Source organism: Pygocentrus nattereri, chromosome 27 (genome assembly GCF_015220715.1).
Source record: "Pygocentrus nattereri isolate fPygNat1 chromosome 27, fPygNat1.pri, whole genome shotgun sequence".
NCBI lineage: Eukaryota > Metazoa > Chordata > Actinopteri > Characiformes > Serrasalmidae > Pygocentrus > Pygocentrus nattereri.
In genome coordinates this window covers 18,922,825-18,939,096 of record NC_051237.1, presented here as the reverse complement: position 1 = coordinate 18,939,096, position 16,272 = coordinate 18,922,825, and the positions used below count along the sequence as shown (strand labels likewise).

General features: G+C 43.0%; 2 protein-coding genes across 4 annotated transcripts; both read left to right on the top strand.

The window, feature by feature from the left end:
- Positions 1 to 815: 815 nt before the first annotated feature.
- nfe2l3 (nuclear factor, erythroid 2-like 3) lies at positions 816 to 10,755 on the top strand. Its single transcript, XM_017693860.2, has 4 exons — positions 816 to 1,801; positions 3,722 to 3,823; positions 3,940 to 4,026; positions 7,691 to 10,755. The coding sequence occupies exons 1-4, from the start codon at positions 1,370 to 1,372 to the stop codon at positions 8,930 to 8,932; spliced, it is 1,863 nt and encodes a 620-aa protein (XP_017549349.1). The 5' UTR covers positions 816 to 1,369; the 3' UTR covers positions 8,933 to 10,755.
- Positions 10,756 to 11,687: 932 nt separating this feature from the next.
- Positions 11,688 to 15,791, top strand: cbx3a (chromobox homolog 3a (HP1 gamma homolog, Drosophila)). Of its 3 annotated transcripts, none has more exons than XM_017693859.2 (5): positions 11,688 to 11,843; positions 12,915 to 13,054; positions 14,354 to 14,522; positions 14,600 to 14,694; positions 15,126 to 15,791. In XM_017693859.2, the coding sequence occupies exons 2-5, from the start codon at positions 12,921 to 12,923 to the stop codon at positions 15,250 to 15,252; spliced, it is 525 nt and encodes a 174-aa protein (XP_017549348.1). In that variant the 5' UTR covers positions 11,688 to 11,843; positions 12,915 to 12,920; the 3' UTR covers positions 15,253 to 15,791. The 3 variants fall into 3 exon arrangements, with proteins under 3 accessions (XP_017549348.1, XP_017549347.1, XP_037391360.1); XM_017693858.2 differs by having other exon boundaries at positions 11,719 to 11,874; XM_037535463.1 differs by lacking the exon at positions 11,688 to 11,843 and adding an exon at positions 11,998 to 12,022.
- Positions 15,792 to 16,272: the final 481 nt, after the last annotated feature.

Here is a 16,272-nt window from a genome sequence, read left to right as displayed (position 1 = left end):
GAGATCAAAAGGATGAGCCTTAAAGAATGTTCTTCACAGCCAGTTGAGCTCATGTTTAAAAGGGCTGCCAGTATTTGTGAAGGGCACTGCATGCAATAGTTACAGATGTGCTGAGAGATAAGGTTTTGACCTAAAACATACTTTTTAAATACAATCAGGACAGAGATGTTTGTGCAGATGGCAAACCTTTTGTGTGTGTGTGTGGGGGGGGGGGGGGGGGGGGGGGGGGGTATTACTATTTACCATCATTATTTACTGCTTAAATCTCATGTAGGTTCACTGGCAAATGCATCGGCTATATTTACTTTGTAAACAGTAGACTGTAAAGAAATCTGAGTTAGTTAGTCTCTTTACACTGCATCATTTCACACGATACCGCTCTAAATAACTCTTTAAATGACACATAGGTTGTATACATTTTAGAAAATTTTATTTAATTTTATACTATTTATTAAAAAGTTTTAAGAGACCACTTTTACTTAACGGGAGTAATTATTTCACCGCAACGCCTTTTCTCAGCGTGGGTTTCAGGCTGCTCTAAACATCTGCTCTCTAATCTCGGAACCGGCTTAACGGCTAGAAACACACTCGTAGCCGCTTCAGCTTCAGCCAACGCCGCGGAGCCCGGGCACGGCCTCCTCCCCGCTCTACAGGGAAGAGAACCGGGTTAGTAGGTCAAAGTACTGAGGGAGTGTCCGGATGTTGCATCAGTGTTTGCCTCATTTCTACTGTCTCTCTCTCGGTATTTGAATGAGATTCAAGCAGCTGCCTCGAATTTCTATCGCTGTATGTTTCCAAACAGATCAGTTCCCAAAGCGGTTAGCCTGCTCCTTTCCCGGAAAATCCCAAAAAAGCCGTTAACGGTCGAACCAAGAGCTGTCAACACGCGGCCTTGTGATTGGCTCTAAAATGACAGAGTCAGCAAACGGACCAATCGGAGCTTGTTGCGATGGGAGTCCTGCGCGAGCCCACTGCAATTATGCAAATTGACATTTGCCTCCTCCTCGCGGTCCGATGAGGGGACTTGAGGTTTGAGACTTCAGGGAAATTTAACAGAATCTGAAAGCAAAAGCAGCCCACGGAGGGACGCGGACACACGCGGGACGTCTACAGTTGAAATGGTTCGCTCTGCTTTCGCGAGTCCTGCCTGAGGTCCAGCGCTGGTTGGGATGTCATGTCAGGAAGTTGCCAGAAGCCGGTGGTAGCGTGTTAGTGCGAACATTTTCGCCGGCCTGGGCTGTTCCCTTTGTCTGACAGGAGAGGCAACGGCGTGCTCTTTTGTTTGGGGTCTTTCTTTGTTTAACTGCAAAAAGAGGACCGTGTCTGTTTTTTCGTGGAGGCCGTCCCGAGGTTGACTTGATTTTGAAACATGCAATACATGAAGAAATATTTCACAGAAGGTTTGATTCAGTTCACGATCCTACTTAGTTTGATAGGCGTTCGCGTGGATGTCGATTCCTACTTGAACGGATACTCGCCGCTGATAATAGAGACTGACGGAGGGCCGAGCTCAGCTTTCATACAGACTCCGCTTCACCATTACCGGGACACGGCGGACGGTTATCAAGTGCACCCCAAATGCCCGGAGTTCGACTACCACTTGGTGAGCCGAAGGCTGCTGAATGAAGTACGCGCTCTCGGCTCTCCTGCCCGCTTCCCCACTCGCCTCAGCGCGTGGCTGGTGCATCTGGTACCCGGTGGCCAGGAGCGGGACGAACCACAAGAGAACAGCGGGAACCAGGACGCAGGAGAGCTCGACGGCCAGAACTCTTCTGGAGACGAAGCTGACGATAATAACGCCGTGAGTTGACTAACGCCACGAAGTTTCCTAAGCGCTAGCTAAGCTGGCTAACAAGCCTAGCAGGCTGACCAGGTAGCATGCATCACTTTGTTCGCGAGTTCGGTCACCTGTGACCCGATTTAAATCAATCGGGCTTGAGTCGGTGCCCCAGAACTGCTGTGCGAACCAGCGACTCTCTGAATTAGCGTTAGTTCATGGCATGCTTTCTGTGCGCAGGAGAAGCAAAGCCGAAAGTGAAACGACGGTTGGCACGTTAACTTGCTAGTTAGCTAAGCTAGCTAACATTAACAGCTTACGTTGGCTCTTCAGTTAATCGAGACAAAAGTTTCACTGACTAGTATCTACAGAGTTACCAGTGTTTAATGGTTTGCCATTCGTTTGTTAGCTAGAAAGATATGGACTACCAATACGCACTGTTCTCTGCTGAGCTTTTGGTATTGGTACTCAACAGAGAACAAAGCCTGACATTGTGTTCGGTTTACGCTAATGCTAACTGGCAGCCCACCTGTTATTTCAGCAGTCGCTATGGCAACAAAGTCAGGGCAAAGTTGGACAACACTCTTACTGCTGCTGAGATGGACTGCCCACGGCACTGGCTCTAAAACTACCTTTTATAAGAGAGTGTGTGCAATTTTTATGTTTCAAACATTTATCTAGAAAACAAAGTTCAAGTCCAAATTTAAAAAGTGCTTTTCCTAACCAGCTATACATTTAGAATGGTAAAGACATTGATTATTCCTAAATGCCTTATGCCTAAATTTCCTTCGGGATCAATCAAGTATCTATCTATCTATCTATCTATCTATTCAGTGGCACTCTTGCTCAAGCTGGGATGTGCCACAGGCTTTTACATAATAATTTTTTTTTTCTTAGGTAGGAGTGGTAGGTAGTTCATGTGATTGTGTCTTTGCAGCTGTAGGGGTTCTGGGTGGTTAAATCAAGTCCAGACAGAGGCTGAGCAAAGCCACTGTCTTTGAGTCACTTCTTGTAACTCCATGAGGCAGATAAAAGGCGTAACATGCAAATCTCTCCCATTAACTTTTTCCACGTATGAAGCCCCAACCAGGGATTGGTGAAGTGGTGCAAGTGTCACCCTAAGGATATCTCTTTACAGGAATTTACAGGAAGAGCGAACCGTTTGTAGATTCCAAAATTAGAGTGCAGTAAAACTTGGCTTGTCCGTTGGCATCACTGTTGACGGGATCTTTAACAAACATTTACATTTATGGCATTTGGCATCTTATCCAGAGCGACTTACAATTTTGATCATTTTTACACAGGGAGGCCAAGGTGGTGTTGGGAGTCTTGCCCAAGGACTCTTATTGGTATAGTGTAGGGAGTTTTACCCAGGTGGGGATTGAACCCCAGTCTACAGTGTAGAAGGCAGAGGTGTTAACCACTACACTAACCAACACACAACAAAGATGTATAAACTTTAGGTCCTTGGTTTGCACTTGCAGCAGGTGTGAAAGCCTCCATACATGATTGTGTGATTGTACTGCACCTGTCCGGCATCCCTAATTTAAGAGGGTGTACACATTCTACCACCACCTTTTCAGTCTTTTCTGAGCAGAGACGGAGCAATTGCTCTCATGGTCATATTTCACCGTAGTAGGATATAAGGATGGAATTAATTGCGTGATTTTAGCATAAAAGTAAAGTAATGAACTTCTAAAGGAGGTTTTGAGAGAACTTAACATTGGGTAACATTCCTGGAGGCAACAAACAGCCCAGTAATGATCAGAAAAAGGTTTATTTCATCAAGAAATTCAGTTTTATCACTGCAAATTTACAGACCTCAAACTTGTAACTGCGATAAACACAAGTGTTGTGCTGATCCTTTCTGTTTGCATGTCCACACCAAGCCTCTTTTGTTATATTGTTTTGTAACTTCTCTTTCTTTTTTTTCTACTATTTTAGGGGGCATGCCAAGCAGAGGAGGAGGCTGTGAAAGATGAGGATGAAGAGCTCAGTCTTGATCCACTGAGCCAGCTCACTCATAGCTCGACGCTGGAGCAAGAGGTAGGTTAACTAGTTTTACACTGCATTTTATTCTAATTGATTTGTGTGGTTTTGGGTATTTACAGTATTTTTATATATTTTTTAGAACTGTTAATGTTACTTGCATATGTTTTCAGGGATTGTTTAGTAGCAGTATTCTGCCTCCTCCTCTATCTGGGCTTGAGATCCATCCTCAATGGCAGGACCTCCTGTCAGATTTTGATGTGAGTAGCTTTATTTAGTTATTGTGTTTGAGTTGATGTAATATAACATGAAAGATAATAAACACACATGACTTATTTTTACTGAGAATTGTCAGGAACTTCACAATTAAATGATGTGACAAAATGAAAAGGAAAAAAACACACCACATATACAACCCCAATTCCAATGAAGTTGGGATGTTGTGTAAAACAAATAAAAACAGAATACGATGATTTCGCAAAATATTTTCAACCTACATTCAACTGAATACACTACAAAGACAAGATATTTAATGTTCAAATGGATACACTCATTTTGAATTTGATGCCTGCAACACGTTCCAAAGAAGTTGGGACAGGGGCGTGTTTACCACTGTGTTACATCACCTTTCCTTTTACCAACACTCAATAAGCGTTTGGGAACTGAGGACGCTGATTGTTGAAGCTTTGAAGGTGGAATTCTTTCCCATTCTTGCTTGATGTCCAGCTTCAGCTGCTCAGCAGTCCGGGGGCTCCGCTGTCGTATTTTGAGCTTCATAATGCGCCACACATTTTCAATGGGAGACGGTCTGGACTGCAGGCAGGCCAGTCTAGTACCCGCACTCTTTTACTACAAAGCCACGCTGTTGTAACACGTGCAGAATGTGGCTTGGCATCGTCTTGCTGAAATAAGCAGGACGTCCCTGAAAAAGACGCTGCTTGGATGGCAGCAGATGTTGCTCCAAAACCTGTAAGTACCTTTCAGCATTAATGGTGTCTTCACAGATGTGCAAGTTACCCCTGCCATGGGCACTAACACACCCCCACACCATCAGAGATGCTGGCTTTTGAACTTTGCGCTGAAAACAATCCGGACAGTCCTTTTCCTCTTTGGCCCGGAGGACACGACGTCCATGATTTCCAAAAACAATTTGAAATGTGGACGCGTCAGACCACAGGACACTTTTCCACTCTGCGTCAGTCCATCTCAGATGAGCTCGGCCCAGAGAAGGCGGCGGCGTTTCTGGGTGGTGTTGATATCTGGCTTTGCATGGCAGAGTTTTAACTTGCACTTGTAGATGGAGCGACGAACTGAGTTCACTGACAGTGGTTTTCTGAAGTGTTCCTGAGCCCATGTGGGAATATCCGTTACAGAATGATGTGGGTTTTTAATGCAGTGCCGCCTGAGGGGTCGAAGGTCACGGGCATTCAGTGTTGGTTTTCTGCCTTGCCGCTTACTCGCAGAGATTTCTCCAGATTCTCTGAATCTTTTGATGATATTATGGACTGTAGATGATGAAATCCCTAAATTCCTTGTAATTGCATGTTGAGAAACGTTGTTCTTAAACTGTTGGACTATTTGCTCACACAGTTGTTCACTAAGTGGTGAACCTCGCCTCATCCTTGCTTGTGAACGACTGAGCCTTTCAGGGATGCTCCCTTTATACCCAATCATGACACTCACCTGTTTCCAATTAACCTGTTCACCTGTGGAATATTCCAAACAGGTGTTTTGAGCATTCCTCAACTTTTCAAGTCTTTTGTTGCCCCTGTCCCAACTTCTTTGCAACGTGTTGCAGGCATCAAATTCAAAATGAGTGAATATTTGCAAAAAACTAAGTTTATCTGTTTGAACATTAAACATCTCGTCTTCTTAGTCTATTCAATTGAATATCGGTTGAAAAGGATTTGCAAATCATCGTATTGTTTTTATGTTTTACACAACGTCCCAATTTCATTGGAATTGGAGTTGTACGATAGATGTTTTTGGTCAGTGGTTGTCTTGAAATAAATTAAGGTTTTTATTAATAATTGCTTAATTTTTATTTGTTTTAGGAATACATGAATAAATTAATAACGGAGGAGTGTATTCCTGTATTGTAGGTGATGTTTTCTCTTTGGAGTTGTTCAGAGCACAGAACTGTCTACACTTTTAATCACAGTGACAACAGCACAGGCTGTAGTCAGTGTTTGGGTGTGAGACGGTCAGTGGCTGTAAAATTCTGTGAGCAACTGAATGTTTGCTAACGCATAGCACAGAACATTCAGCAGAGTAACATCAGTTCAGTTTCTATAACTTCTCTCTCTTTTTTTCTGCTATTGATTTATAGAAACTGAAAAACATCAGAAATTGAGATACTAGTTTGTACTACAAATGCACAGACTACCTCTTCACCATTAGCAATCACAACAGGCTACTGATAACAACTCGCTAGTACTGCTAAATATACCACATCTGTGAAAGTGAAACTAGCTCAAGTACCCAGCTATCATGCATGCTTTAACAGCAGAAAACAAACTAGCGAATCATTTTCACACTTGTTTCTCCGTGAATTGTGACTCACAGAAGGGTTGGACATAAATTACTAAGATACAAAACAAAGTTTATAAATAATAAATTTAAAATAGCTGACTCTGGAGATCTTATACCATGTAGCTTTTACTTACTAGTCAGTCAAACACACCTAATCCAGTTAGTCAGGCTCTTAAGGAGGCCATGAAAATTAGGTGTGGTTGAAACAAATTTTGTTGGTAGAAATCCAGTAGCAGGGCAGGGCAGCCAACTCTGATTTAAAACGAGGGCTTTCAGTCAGTTTCTCAACATTTACTGCCAGCAGAATTCTGTAATGGGACCTCTAGCAGATTTGCCCTCAGATAACCTTCACGTTGTGGTGCTTTTAATACTTCAAAACACTGCAAAACAGTTCTAATAATTGGCTGATTTAACAAGTCCTTCCTGAACTGAGTCAGGTAAGTCACTAAATTGTAAAAGGCACAATGACCGAAGTATCATGACTCATTTAAATTGTACATAGATGATTCCAAAAGAATTGAAAGCAAATTATTTTTGAATAAATAGTGATTGGTCAGAGAGGTTTTAATATTAAGATGTGTGTGGATTGGCTTGGCATCTTGTATCTCCATTTTTGATGCATTTGTTTTTGACATAATTTGAAAATACCAGTTACCATTTACATTGTATGTAAATTTAATGATGAATGGATCCAAAGAAATGACCCAAAATGACTTGTGGTGCGGGGGAGTCTGGTTCCAGACTTATATTACATTAAAAGTAAAGAAGTTTTTTTTTCTCCTGTAAAATTACCTTTCTGGTGATACAAGGTTTTCTTCCGACCACAGCGATATGTTTAATAGCTTATTTATAACTGAGGACAACAATTTTACCATCTTTTCCCCATCACAGTCCCCCCCCCCCCCAAAAAAAAAATCCCTGTGGTCCTTTGAATTATTTGTGAAATGTGTGTCTCTGAAGTAAAGCAAATCAGATAAATTGTTTGAAAAAGCTGGGAAAACATTTGAACATTCTTTTGAATCCAACTGGTTAGCTTGCTTAGCAGTGAAAGCAGCTTTGTAGGGCATATCCTGTAGTGGTAGAGATGGTCAGTACATGATATCCATGACGATGATTCTAAAGGAAAACGTGCATCTCCAAAACAGTAACATTACAGGAGAAGGCAAAAAACATTCTCAATTTTTAATGCAAGTTAATATAAAAAGGTTTTATTCCAAGTAGTTTTGAAACATTTTTCAGTCCATTCATTATAAATTTTCAAACAATGTAAAGGATAACCATTGTTCACATAGTGATGAAAAATAAAAAGACAAAACTTTCTTTCTTTGTGTGTGCTGCATTGTCTACATGTTATGAATTAGTCTGATGCACTTCTGGCTTTTTACTTTGCAGGCTTTTGACTCGTTGATCCCACAGCACATCTCCAATCTGGATGTGGATATCCCGAATCCCATTAGCTATAATGCCAGCCTCCAAGATGCAATGGTAACCAGTGGTGGAGATTACAGACCAGACCCACAAGGAGGTGGATTGCAGGCCACATCTCACCAAAGAGCATCATTCTTCCGTCTAGAATCAACTAACTTGTCTCACTCAGACACTCCACCTGGAGCAGCAGGTGCTCTGCCGCTCCCTCTGTTCTCCTTATCAGGGAACAGCTCTCACAATGAAACCTCCCATTCAAGGGTGGGGGGTTATCTGGACGAGGCTGTGTTTGAACAGATAAATCTCCTGGGTCTGGAAGGACTGGGAAGCATGGACTCTCAGCTGCTAAACAGGATGGAGGGCAGTATCAATTCTCCATGGCTGGAGGACTTTGACTCAGACTCTGGTCTATCACTGGAGAGCAGTTACAGAAGCCCAGCCTCTACATCTGCCTCATCGTCTTCAGATTCATTTTGCGAAGATGAGGGTGGAGCCACGGGTTACAGTAGTGAAGTGGAGTCGCTCTCTACTAAGGGAGGGGCCTGTGCGTCAGCATGCTATGACTGGACGCCACTGGACCTCAGTGAGAATATCTGGCATGACCACACCTACTCACTCCAGATGCCTGAAGACCACACCCCTCACAGCTGGGCCCCACCTGTCAAAGGTATTAAACAAGAAATGCTAAGCGAAGATGAATGTGAACCAGAGGAACTGAGTCGGGATGGGCGGCGCCTTCAGGCTTTAGGTCTTCCCTTTTCCGCTCCTCAGATTGTGAACATGCCTGTGGAGGACTTCCTGGAGCTGTTGGAAGGACGAGGCCTGTCCATGTCTGAAATCACACTACTGCGGGACGTGCGCAGACGGGGGAAGAACAAGTTAGCTGCTCAGAACTGCCGGAAAAGAAAGTTGGACGCCATCTTGGGTCTTCAGGAAGAGGTGGATGCTCTGGCAGCTCAGCGAAACGCCCTCCTACGTGAGCGGTCTCGGACTGCCAAGGCGCTTTCTGCTGCAGCAGAGAGTTTTGAAGCCTTTTCGCAGGACGTCTTGAGACAGCTGCGGGATGAGTATGGACAGCCCCTGAACCCAGAGCAGTACACAATTCACTGTGGCGCAAACGGACGGATAGCTGTCCGACCTCGTACGCACGCAAGAACCACCACCACAGGGGGCAAGACTGTGAAGAGGAAGAAGGATAAAAAACCCTAAGAGATTTGTGTGTGTGTTTGTGTGTTTGTGTGTGTGTGTGTATACAGAATGTATATGTGTGCTTCCTGAAGGGATATTTGGACTTGGACTTCTACTGAATTTCCTTTCCTGCAGTTAGCTGTCATGGGATATTTGTGGATCATTCCTGTTATTCATGGCTTCACAGGAGAATAGAAAGACTGTTGGCAATTTTAAATTACAGCACCCTAGACTACAGTTCTCTGCTTAAAAGAATGTAGCAAAAACACTGGACGTGTATAGGAGTGTCTCAGAGTATTTTTAAAAAAACGACTTGAAGACATTTATCCTTTTATTTTTTACAGTAGCTGCAAAAAGAAAATCGTTACTAAGTACATTTCTTTGCAACTAATGTAAAGATGGGCGTAAGAGGCAGGTAGTCACTGGATAACTTTGCCAAAAAAAAAAAAAACTCGTGCATTGTTGTTGCTACTCTGGAAAGGTATGAATATACAGTAGCCACAGTCAAGCATGACTTTAATTTGTGTAATTTAAACTTGACCACATGCTGCCCCTGACTTCCATCTGAAAGGGTGCATCATGCCATAATTAAAACCATTACAAGTTACTTGTAAGCAAAACAGTGTGTAGTTTTACTGCTGTAGTCATCATAAACACAGATGACGCAGTTATCTCCTACGTGCATGATGGTTCCTGCCTCAGCTGTGAGACTGAAGGCTAAGCACCCTCTGGTGGGAAGCTGCCTGTTGATGGGGCTTACACAATAATGTGTACTTACTGCAGTGATTAGGCTCCTCTCCTTGTTAAGCAATTCTTTTGTTTCCAAGTGTTTACAACCACATGACTGTTACTCTCTGGCCTTCCTCCTTTGATTATTCCACTTGTAGCTGTATTATTTCATATTTACCGTAACGGGAACAGTTTTGCGTCTTCAGTTCAAAAACTTTGTTTTTTGAAAATGTGTTTTCTTTTTTTTTTTGTAATGTCTGTCTTTACAGTTTTTATGCCAATTACACATTCTGTGTTTTGAATGAAAATCACATCAGCGCAAACCTTCAGAAATATGCCTTGTCCCTGAAGAGCACAAGACGTTCTAGACATTTGCCTAAATCTTTTGGAGCTTTCTGAGTGGTGATTCTTGGTGATTCGTTCTACCTCATAACATGACCACTAGGTCACCAAAGTTAAAAAAAGATTCATGGAAGAGAGAGACAGAATTACCCCAGCCCCCACTTCATTGCTTATCTGCCCAGTGTATTTTAGGGGAGAGGGGGCACCGATTTCTCTACATACAAATGATTCTTCTGGAAAAGCAGTGCAAGTCAAAATCATGTTCTGTAGTACTTAAGGATTTCCATAAGACAAATAAAGGAAAAAAAATCAAGTAACTGCTTTTCAGTTCTGGTTTGTACTTGGGACCCTCTTAACATTTCAGCTTATTTTATTGGAGAGGAAAAAAAAAAAATCAATACCTTTACCTTGTAGTAAGCCCCTCCACCTCTGTCCATTTCATAGACTGAGGTTATACTATATGTTCAATGTTAGTTTGTTGAAATAGAGTTCTCCTTGCTTTAAGGGAGTACTTTGGTTTTAAAAAAAAAAAAAATCACTTCCCCTTCAAACCCCAAATGTTGTCCATCAGCAGACGTGGTTGGTGTCTGTAGTTTATTTCTTCAGTTTGCACTGGAGCGGTGAGGCTAATGTGGCTAATAAGGGTGTAATGATTTACAAAATCCTGATTTTGTTTTCATACAATAGTCAAAAAAAAAAGTACATTTGAAACTAAGCTGTGCTTTGTAGTGTCCCAGTCTAGTGCTCTAGCCACATTAAAGGAGAATTCCACAGATTGTTCAAAATCTCTGTCCATTGAGTCCTTGATATGTAAAAGAAGTCACTCGGAGTGGTTTACAGATTTCTTTACAGTGGTGATGGTAGGAACCAGGGGTCATGATGTCATGTAAACATAGGCATTTGATTTCTTAACCGAAATGACAAATAAGCCTACATGCATCTTCTGGGTTTTTTATACGCAGTGTTTATAACCGTAAAGTTGTAAATCTGAAACAAGTTTTCATTGGGAATGCTATTGAAATGCCCTGCATCGCCCCTAATAACGTGAGGGAGCTTGGAGGCATTAAACTTTCCAGACGTCTGGTTCCCATCACCACCACTGTGAACAGTTTTGAATTTTACGTTTCAATACAACGAGGCATTTCACATCAAACTACGCTGAAGGACCTTATTTACTTCATATAATTATGCAGAAATTTTGAAAAAAAAAAATCAGTGTACTAACCCTTTAACACAGCGACCACAACCTAACGTGCTAGCCACGACAGAGCAAGCAGGGATTTCCAGCTGTGGTGCTGGAGGAGCCTCACCTTTTCCCTGTTCCCACACATCTGGAGCTTATACCCTGCTTCAGCTGCATGCTGACTGCAGATCTAGACAGTAACTGTAGTTTAAACCGTAATCCAAACAAATCTGTTTTGTGGTTTCTCACATACTGTAACATATAAAACCGCACATCACACTACCCGCTCAGCAGCGCGTGCGCTGAGCCGGGGTTAACCCGCGCGAACTAGTGGAGTGAGGTAATCAGCAGCGGGGGATCGGGAGACACACCGGCCTGATCTCTGCAGAGGGGCTTCCAAGCCCGGGAGCGAGGGCTCAGCGCCGTCCGAGCCCTTTAAGGAGGGTCCAGTGGAGTCTTTTAAAACGGGCGGACCGCCCCTTTGGCGCCTCCTCGGAGCTGATTGGCTGTACGTAGGCGCGCAGAGGCGTGGTCGGGCCGCGGCGCACATGTTTCTAACCCGTTTCCACCCGAAAGGAGAGGACGCTGTTAGCTGGCGACGTGCCAGAAACATCCCCGGAGAAGAAGTGTTTTAGTCTACAGCCTCTTTTTTTGTAGTCGTTTGTATCCAAGGCCAAAGTAAGTACCTGCTAAGGAAGACATAAACATGGTAATTGACGCTTAATTAGATTCCATACCGTTAAGTGAATGATGTTTGAGGCTGGTTCCGCTCGGTTCTGTGTTTTTCATCTCCGCTTTTGTTCAATTGTTTTCGCGCGCATGCGGCACACGCGGTGCGAGGCGCGACATCCTCCGCGGTATGTGGCTGCGGTTCGGGTTGTAGGCGACTTTGAGTGTCAGGCCGCTTAAGTGCTATAAAAATACGTTTTTCGAACGACACGATAGAAACGACCGTGTTGATCTTTAACTGCCCTTAACTGGAAATGAGCTGGTTGGTGGTTTCGCCCCAGCTCCCGCGCTAGCGCTGCTCCTGTTAGCCGAGGCTAGCTGCGCCAGGTAGCGCTAGGTTACCCTGGTATTGAACACTGCGCTGCTAATGTCCGGTACGAGTACCGCTGTTATCTGAGGTGCCGCGGAGCTCGCCAGTTCGCCTGTGATAAAAAAATACATCACTTTTAATGCGAATTAGATGCTGAAAACACCTGTACACACCGGTACCGATACAGGCCTCGTCTCGGGCTGTGGAACCGTTAGCACCACAGTTAGCATTAGCTTGTTAGCAGCGCAGCATCGTCTTTTCTTGCTAGGACACAACACCGTGATCCATTAATGGCTGTGCTGTTGATGCTGCAACATGCCCGAGTGTCTTTTGGGGGTCTTTTTATGCACGTAGTATTTCGTGTGTGTACCTTGGGGCGGTTTCTCGCCCAGCGGCTCTGTTTTCAGTGGTTGCTGAACTCTTCGCTCTTGTGCTCATTAGCTAGCTAGCAAACTTCTCAGGGTGGAAAACCACCAGGCACTGAAACGTGTCAGGAAACCCAAAATGTAATGCAAAGTGCGCTTCAAGCTAAACTGCGGACCTCTATTTGTGGCCGTTTGAACTGACCCTGGTCAAATATGGTGCATGTAATGGCGCTATTTCGTGGTGTCAGGCATGGAGCTGAGCACAACCAGTTTATTTTAAAAAAAGACCTTCTGCAAATGGGGCATTCTGTATGTGTGAAAAATGTGTTGATGTACCTTTTGCAGGCTGAGATGGGTAAGAAACAGGTGAACAAGTCCAAAAAGGAGGTTGAGGAGCCAGAAGAGTTTGTGGTAGAGAAAGTGCTTGACCAGCGGGTGGTGAATGGCAAAGTTGAATTTTTCCTTAAGTGGAAAGGTTTTCCTGAGTAAGTATTCGCCATCAAACATTGTGCAGTGCCACAAAAAGTTTTATTTTCTGCATTACTGCACAGTTTTTAATGGTAAAGATTAACCAGCCATATCAAACCATGGTCATATTGTAGTGTCTGCATAGAGTAAGACACAGGAGCGACCATGATTTCCACCATGAGAAGTGCTCTTTGTTAAACACTCAGACAGAAAGGCACAAACGCACAGGGGAGGTCGCCACTAGCATCAGGCTTCACCCTCCCGGTAGACCAGCCCCAATGCAAAACACACTAACTGAACTCCTACCCGGACACAAAATAACAGTTAACACGTGCAACTTCAACTAAAGCAACAAGATAAGGATTATTGGTTTTTAGGAAGGTGTGCACCTACTTTGCGTCTCCACTTGCATTGTCTTCTCCCAAGCTTAAAGGCAGCATGAGCCAGTAATGGGTTACTACAGTATACAAAGCCATCTGAATAAAGAACATGACTTTTTTTATATAATTATATTTTATTTGAATCCCTTTGTGGAAAACCTCTTGGGTTCAGTACCTGGACCACGCTAGGAATCACGGTCAGATTATGTGAGCAAGACATTTCCAGTTCTGCTAGTATAGTTGTAAATTGAAATGTTTCACAGTTCTTGATCATTTAAACGCATGTTGGCGAATCTGAGATGAACACTTATCTTTATGAGTAGTAGGTTTATTATCTCAAGTATTCAATAATGGGCTAAGTTCATGATGTCTAGGTTGTATGGATTGGATTTGTATGCCCATTCCTGCACTACAATGCTTTGTCTTGATGATGTATAAGTAAAGACAAACCTACTTTATGTCCCAGTGTGATTTATACCATATCTTGAGTGCCGTACTCTAGCCCTGGAGAACCACAGCTCTTTTGATTCACTTCACTAGTTGGGCAGTGACTTAAATTTGAGATGTGATTTACGTGCATATTAAAACAAATGCCTTTCTGTCTTGACCCTAGGAGCTTAGACTACTGTAATCCCTGAGACACCTAACCAAAGTAAAAATAAAAAAAGAAAATATTAAACTGTTTAGGTAACTTGATTACATTTATTTACATTCCTGCTTTGTTTACAGCAGTGGTGCACGTCTCTACTTCTGGAGTGCTTGTCTACCACACCTGCTAAACCTGGTTTATAGTCTTAAGTTGGTTGGTTGCTACAGAGGTTTTTGTGTGCAGATCACTTCAGAAGAGGCCTCTTAGCTATTTAGATGCACCCCCCCCCCCCCTGTACACCTGTCATGTGTATAGTTTTAATAGACCTAATTATTTTCTTGTTTCAGTACTGATAACACATGGGAGCCTGAAGAGAATCTTGATTGCCCTGAGTTGATCTCTGCATTCCTGACATCACAAAAAGGTGTGGTTGAGAAGCCAGACTCAAATAAGAGGAAGTCATCTACAGATGAGCCGGAGACAGAGGAGAACAGTGCTAAGAGGAAGAAGGAAATGGTGAGTATACAGCTGATGTTACATGATTGAATCTTGTTTGATTGTGGGCCGAATGTATAACATGGTCCATTTTGCAGAGTGAAAAGCCAAGAGGATTTGCTAGGAATCTGGAGCCAGAGCGGATCATAGGAGCAACAGATAGCAGCGGGGAGCTCATGTTCCTGATGAAATGGTGAGATAATCTGATGTAGTATTCTATAGACAATTCCGACAATTCCTTCAATACTTTTTATCCTTTCCTGCTGCTTTGATGGTGGATAACTCTATATTGTAAATCAGGGCTACCCAGCTCTGGTCCTAGAAACAAGCAATCCAGCATAGTTTAATGATTTATGTTGATGCATAAATCTGTTCACCAACGACCAACTTTAGTAGGTGTTTTGGAGCAGTCTGTGCTGAATTTAATGATGGGACCAGAATTACTCCAGCTGTGAACTGTAAATGAACGTGGGCAGTAGGGGGCAGCACGCACTCATAGTTTGAAGTGTTTAGAATGGAGATGGCAAAGCTTGCAAAACATATTTTAGGCCCTTATTTTTTTTAGTAATTCATGGCTTCGAAAATTACAGCTTGGGTAAAGCATGTCTCTCTCCCTCTCTGCAGGAAGGATTCGGATGAGGCAGACCTGGTGCCAGCACGAGAGGCTAACACCCGCTGCCCACAGGTAGTTATTGCCTTCTATGAAGAGAGACTGACCTGGCACTCCTGCCCAGAGGATGAACAGCAATAGAATTTTCCTATGCTACATCTCCTTACCCGCAACACGTTTAAGCTCTCTCTGGCTGACCCACCCTGTTCATCGCAGGGCCTCACCTGTGTTGAATGCTTTCCTACCCTGGCTTTGTGCTGCAATGCGGACAGCCTTGACCAGTGGTGTGTTTTAGTCTCTGGATTGGGCTGAAAGACTGGTAAAAGGAGGGTTGGTTTTTTTTTTTTTTTTTTTTTTTTTTGTTTGTTTTTAAACTGAAAAAAAATTGTTGCGCATATGACAGTGCTGGTTGCCATTGGTGATGCACTGGAGTTTTCCCCTGTTAATGTCTTTGTTTAGCTGTAGTCTTCCAGTTGACCTTCGCTTTTGTGCATCCTTCTCTTGTAATGTTCAGCTTTTAATGTAAAGAACCCATAATACTATTAGATGATAGATTTTTATTTTCCACTGCATCTTTTGGTTCATACTCTGTTTTGAATAGCTGTTGTGTATATTTTTTTCTGTACATATTTTTCAATAAACTGAAAAGGTTATTCAATAAAGTTTATTGATCTTTTTAATATGCTGTCTTATGCTTGTGTCTGCAGCTGTGATTCTATAGGAAAAGTCCATGAGCCAATAGTCAACTTTTAAAGGGATGGAGTGTTGGAAGTGAATGTCATTCCAGATCCAAGAGGTTTCCAGTCAACTTTGGGACTTCTAGTAGGCCATGCTTATATTCTGGTTTCAGTCCAAGCAGAGCTAAGCCTGGTTGCCTCCGTTTGTCCTCCTTGTAGACAGGAATCCAGTGCAGTTCAGAATAGAACAGTTGATCTAAGCAGTTTCTTCCTCTATTTATTATGGGTGTAGTCACCACATGGTATGAGATTAGCTTTCCTATTCCTGACATGACTGGTCTATGGACATGGGGTTCTTCACTTAGTGTCTGCTAGTAGAAGTGCCTTTTGCAGCACGAAGATTCTCCCACACACTTTAAAGGATGCTCTCCATTGACATCTTTGTTTTGGGATTGTCTGTGTTAGACAGAAAATTGACATTAAG